Source organism: Vipera ursinii (assembly GCF_947247035.1).
Source record: "Vipera ursinii genome assembly, chromosome: 2".
Taxonomy (NCBI): domain Eukaryota; kingdom Metazoa; phylum Chordata; class Lepidosauria; order Squamata; family Viperidae; genus Vipera; species Vipera ursinii.
The window spans coordinates 269,574,944-269,580,943 of NC_139513.1; the positions used below are offsets into that span (position 1 = coordinate 269,574,944).

Below are 6,000 nucleotides of genomic sequence, written 5' to 3' on the forward strand. Positions count from 1 at the left end.
CTACTCAGTTGGGACTGAGTCCAGTAGTCTATAACAGGGCTTTTCAACCTTTTCACCCATTGTACCACTTTTAGGATATGGCAACATCCAAGTACCACCAGTCGCCTAGCAAGGTGTCAAAAACTTGATGTCCCAAAAAAAAAGGAAAAAAGTGATGAAGTACAGGTAGTCCTCGACTTACAACAGTTCGGTTAGTGACTGTTCCAAGTTACAATGCCACTGAAAAAAGTGCCCCCCAAGCCACAGCCGAGCAAGACACCTGCCTGCCCACCCGGCGGTGCTCTTCCTCCTGTCCGAGGTTTTCATTGTTGTGAGCATTTCTGTTGAGGATTGGCAACAGTGGTGAGGTGGGGGATGTGTTTGGTTTTTATTCCCACCGTCTGCTGGGTTGTTGCAGCAGGTTTTGGTCCCTTCACATGGCCCTGGGACACTGTGACCATTATAAATATGAATCAGTTGCCAAGCATCTGAATGTAAATCACAAGACCCTGGAGATGCTGCAACATTCCAGCTGATCGGTGCTTCTTCTGGGCTCAGAAGCGCTCGAATCAGCATCAAGCTCCAGCTGGAGCCTGGTACTGATCCTGTGCTTCTGCTGAGCCCTGACAGCCCCAAAGAAGCGATGATCCTAGCGCTTCCATTGAGCCCTGACAGCCCTGCAGCTCCAGCCATCTCTCGCACAGGCTTGTGCGGTGCTGCCACCGGTTCAGCTCATTCCCCTCCCCCGCTACTTTTCTAGGATGGTTGCGTACCTCCTGCCAGATGCCAATGTACCACAGGTGGTACTCATACCGCTGGTTGAAAAGCCCTGGTCTATAAGTTAAACTATAATAATGATTGTATTAATGAGACACACACATATACACGCATGCACACACACAGTATATATAACATACTACTACTAGAATGAAATCCTGTTACAACATGGTATTTTTTCCCCCAAACTCTCTCTACTTATACAAAATCTAAGTTTTAGTTAGGTCCAATAAAACAAGATTGTCTAGCTATGTATTTTCAATGACCATTCTGGCACAATTTCTATTTGTATTCCTCCTCCACCGCCTCAATGTAAACAATCACATTAATATATAGGAAAAACCAGAAATCTTTGGTAATGAAAATATAAAGTTTACTACTTTTGAAAGACAAATTGGAATTCAAGTTATAATCTTTACCTATAAAAGCTTATTATAGTAGCATTAAGACTGTTTCTTCATAGGTAGATAGGAAAAACCATAGTTACCCAAAAAAGGCTCCTTAATTATATAAGTGCAGTTTTATCCTTATACTCAGACATAAGCCTCACTTAATGCAGCTTGATCCCAGTATATAGCATTGCAGCCTAAATTTAAAAAAAATACTTTATCATTAAAACTCCATTTTTTAAAAGATTCCATTATTACCGTTGGGCATAATGAGCATTTCGAAACACTCAAGACCACAGCTTTATTTTTATAAAAGCTGTTTTTCCATACTCTTTAAGAACAGTGAACAATTAATACTATGTAACTGTAGCAACATTTACTGAACAAAAGTACACCTTAATAAGTAACATTAAAGTACACAAAAAACTAATCTGGATCTCTAGTTTTGTTTTTGCTAGGCAAAATAAATGGATGGCTACAATAGCATGGTAAAATTAAGACACTGTCAAGAAAGCTATATTACTTTTTTATTTCATGAAAGCCAGGGTATTATTATAGTTAAATATATGGGGAACTGAATAATTTAAGATTATTTAATTTTGTATTAACTGTCATGGCTAACACAATGCTCATATTCAGTAAGGAAAGTAACTCTATGCAGCTGCAACCTTCTCCAAATGGAAATGTTACATTGCATTAGTAATCATCCAATCCCTGAATGGATGGATGAATATTTTTATTCCTTTTCCAAACTACAACATATTATTATTATACATAGCTAATTGTTTAGGCCAGAATTAGTTTTTTTATTTTATTTTACTTTATTTCATTAGCATCATGATCATACTTCAAAATAAGCATTTTTGAATTAGGATTGGACATACTGCAAATAGTATTCATAATTCAGAAATGTGATAAAGTAGGAACTATTTAAACTCGTGGCTGATGGATCATAGATAAGAGAGAAACATATGAGGCCCTTAAAGCAGCTGCACTATCTACTTATTTCAAGAAGACCACATCAAAGGAATTAATGTCAGTTACTGCACTCACTGTATTAAATGTAATAATGTGATTTACATTTTAAGAATTTAGTTGAAGTATTTACCATTTAGAGCCAGTATGGTGTAGCAATTTAAGGCACCATGCTAGATCCCAGGTGACTAACTTCTAGTTCTGTCTGAGACACAAAGCCAGCTGATGACTTTGGGCCACTGTCCCTCAGTACTAGAAAAAAAAAGGTAATGGCAAATAACTTCCAAAAATCTCACCAAGAAAACTGTATGGGGCTTGTCCATGCAGTCACCAAGAATCAAGAGTGACTTGAATGCATATGCACACATTCAAGAATTTAGCTGAAATATTAACAAGAGTAATAGTGACTATTTAATGTTTAAACATATTGAAAGTATAATTTGCACTAGCTTTATTTTTGTTGGATTTATTTCAATTAAATCTGTACTGTGCGTGCTATTTAAGTAAAATGATTTGTCCAGTATGTTTACATATTTTCTCAGAGATTAATTTTAATTTATTTCAATGAATACCCCAACACCCAAATGTGCAAAATTTCTATAACATGTTTGTAAAAAAGAAATTTCTCATGTACAAGCATTCTAACACATACAATAGTCATGAAATGCTTGTATTTCTGCAGTCAACACATTACAATACATCTTTCAAATGTGATTTACAAGTGCACTCTCTCTCTTATTCTTCTTTGGTCACAGCAAAGGTTTACTGATATAAAATTACCAACGTCACTATGGCATATAATGAGCACACACTGAACAGAGACACATCACAGTGATACAACACTATTAATCTACTTCAAAGCTAGCTCTTCTAAAAATGCATTTCCATAATCAGGGTACACAGTTCACTTGCCAGCTTGGAATTCAGTTTCAGTTAGCAGCTTATCTGTTACATATTTTAATAATCACGTTAACATAACTGCTAAAAAAGTAGCTAATTCACAAGTTATAAGCATACAGAAAAACCACTGATTATCGGCTGCCTAAGACTAGATCTGGTTGCACAAGTAGTTTAAAAACTAGTTGTATACAAAGACTGTAAGCCTAAACATGCTTATTAAAAGTGAGTCATACGGAGGTCAAGGTGAGAGAGATCCCTATTTAGGATCAGGGTTCCTTCATGTAGAATGTAGGTCTCAGAGCACCCTCTTACTGACCATAAGGGTATTTTTCCATGAACCCTTATTAAAATGCTTTGAGAGAAAAAATATGCCTTCTATCTGAACAAAAGTTTACTAAAAACAGACCCCGGAGCTCTTTAACAAATATATATATAAAAAACCCCTACAAATTTAAACCAGTGCGTTTTAATTTAATATCCTCAATTGAAACGTGTGTTTCCTGTCCGGAAAACAGGGCAAATTCTGCATCGTCAGTTAAGTTTAAGAAAGCCCATGCACACTGTTTTCAAATCTGTCATCTGAAATCTCATTTTATATCTGTTTCAGCGACAACCGGGTAGAGAGGAACATCGATAAAGTGCTTTCTCCCATTCCGTAAACACATTTCCCTATTTTCAGCTCGGGGAGAAACGAACTGCAGACGCGCTCTCGGTCCCTGAAGTGTCGAGAACACCAATTAAACTGCAAGCCAATCTAAAACACTCCGACGCATTTTACAGAGATGTTTACCCGCATCCCCATTCCCGCTCCCCTCCCCAACTCTGGATCCTCCTACTACAGAGAAAAGACTCGCCTGAAGAATTAGCGGGGCTGATCCGCACATAAACTGAAAGGCTGGGACATCCGGTCTTTTTTTTTCACCACTCCGGCCAATTTAAACTTCAAAGCCTCTCAAGCAACCGCCGCTGGGCAGGTATTGAAATGGCTTTCGGCCCCGTGCGCCCTTGGAACGCGCACATTCCTTCTGCAACCCATCTCCCGGAGTGGAGCAAAAAATCAAAATGGGGTTGTTAGCGCCAGAAACAAACCCTTCTTGGAGGGTAAAATAGCAAAGGATGCGTGCGCTGGGCAGGGGGAGTTTGCTGCCAAAACAATGCTTGGGAAGCAGCGCCGCACGCTGACCTGCCCCCGAAAGCGATCCCTGGCCGGCTTCTCTGACAAATCCCAGCGCCCTGGCAGGCAGGCAGGCAGGCAGGCAACTCGCGGCTCGCCCGAGTGTTTGCAAACACGCGCCCCTCTCTCCGCACGGCTCCCCAAGTGCCGCGTTACCTGCCCGTGCAGGGGAGGAAAGACGGCGGCCACATCCGACCCCGACCCCGCGTCCAGCCACCCCTTCCTTCGGCAGGCCGAAAGGATCCCGCCGCTCTCAAGTGTCACCCGCAGCCGCCCGCCTACCCCACAGCCCCACTCACCCAGCTCCGGCTGAAGCGGGGGGTGGCGGCGGCAGGAACGCCGGGATTTTTTGGCCGACGCCAGCTCCCGCCGCTTGGCTCCCGACGTCCGGCTGCGGCGAGTCGTGGGAGCCGGCGCTGAGGAAGCCTCCGCGGCTGGGGGAGGACGCGGGGCTGCCGGGGGTGGAGTGCGGCGCCGGCACCACGGGCTGGGGGGCGGAGGAGGACGTGGCGCCCCCGGCGGTCCTGGTGAGGGAAAGGGGCAGCTCCGGGCACTCGGCGGGCTCCGGCAGCTGGTCCAGCTCCACGCTCCGCACTTTGCGCAGCTGCTTCCGCTTCCAGTCTGAGCGCGACTCCCTCTGGCCGCCGCCGCCGCCGCTGTCTCCGGTGGGGAGCCCAGCTGCAGCGCCGCTGCTGTACCGCGGAGGCTTCGGGCTCCGAGCGCCCGCGGCGGGCGCTGCTACAGAGGCGGCAACCTCGGCGGCGGCGGCTTCGTTCCCCGAAGATAATCCTCCCGAAGAGGCGATGTGATTCCCAGCCGCCGCCGCCGCCGCCGCCTCCGGTCCTCCTGCCGCCGCCATTTTCTCTGGCGGGTCACATCCCAACCCACAATCGCCCTCCGTCAGTCAAGCGCACCGGCTCTGAGCGGGCAGGGAGCGAATTCCCCGGACCGCCACTACGCCCGCGGCGTGGCTTGCGCCGGTTGCGTAGCCGGAGAGGAACTGGGCCGATGGGCGGGCCCAGGTTGCGGGAGGGAAGGAGAAAGAAAGGAAGAGGGCGGAGGCGATAGGTAACCTGAGGGGCGCCGCGGCTCGTTTTGCGCAGCCGGGCTCTCTCAGCGCCTCCTCTGGCCGGCCAGGTGCATTTGGCTTTTGGCTCTGCGCTCGCCTCGGCCGCTCCTCCTCGCCTCCCTCCCCCAGTCAAATGTCTTCTCTCAGCTGCCCTGCTTCCCACCAGAGAAACAGTGTCTTGGGGAAAGTGCCTAACTCCTCGCTACGGATTCTTCCGTTTGCCTTCGCTTCGGGAGGATTGCGTACCGATTTGCTCTGTGAAAAAGCCGTTGTATCTGTCCGGTCTGCAGAAATAAGGCAATTAGTGGACTTCTGAGGCATTTAGCAAGGATAGAAGCATCTTGAGCGGCAACGGGGGAGATTTTTTCAGGACTCCCCTTATAATAACGGTGGCGTTTCCCCGTAAGTCGGAAACTGGAAGGCTTAAGTGCTGAAGGTCTGCTTTAAGACAGGTTTGTTTTGAGGGATGGAAAATTCAAACGCAAGAATTTTGAAATGGGATCAGTTTGATCACTCTGCCAGGGAAATTATTTATTTTTATTTTTATTCCATTTATATCCCGCCCTTCTCTGAAGACTCAGGGCGGCTTACAAGCTTAGCAGTATTAAATTAAATTAAATTAAATTAAACATGAGTAGCTAATAAATCCCCCTATGATGGTGTTGGCGTGCCTCCCCTTATTCTACAGTTAACAGTGTTTTACCAATTGTTCTTTTTTTTTTAAATTTTTCATAACA

At 45.5% G+C, this 6,000-nt stretch overlaps 1 protein-coding gene across 1 annotated transcript in view; it reads right to left on the reverse strand.

The window, feature by feature from the left end:
- The window catches only part of MAP3K1 (mitogen-activated protein kinase kinase kinase 1), a 72,684-nt gene extending 67,553 nt beyond the window's left edge, over positions 1-5,131 (reverse strand). Inside the window, exon 1 of the mRNA XM_083356280.1 lies at positions 4,494-5,131. Coding sequence (XP_083212406.1) covers positions 4,494-5,053 — 560 coding nt within the window. The 5' untranslated portion in view covers positions 5,054-5,131. The remainder of the gene's footprint in view (positions 1-4,493) is intronic.
- Positions 5,132-6,000: the final 869 nt, after the last annotated feature.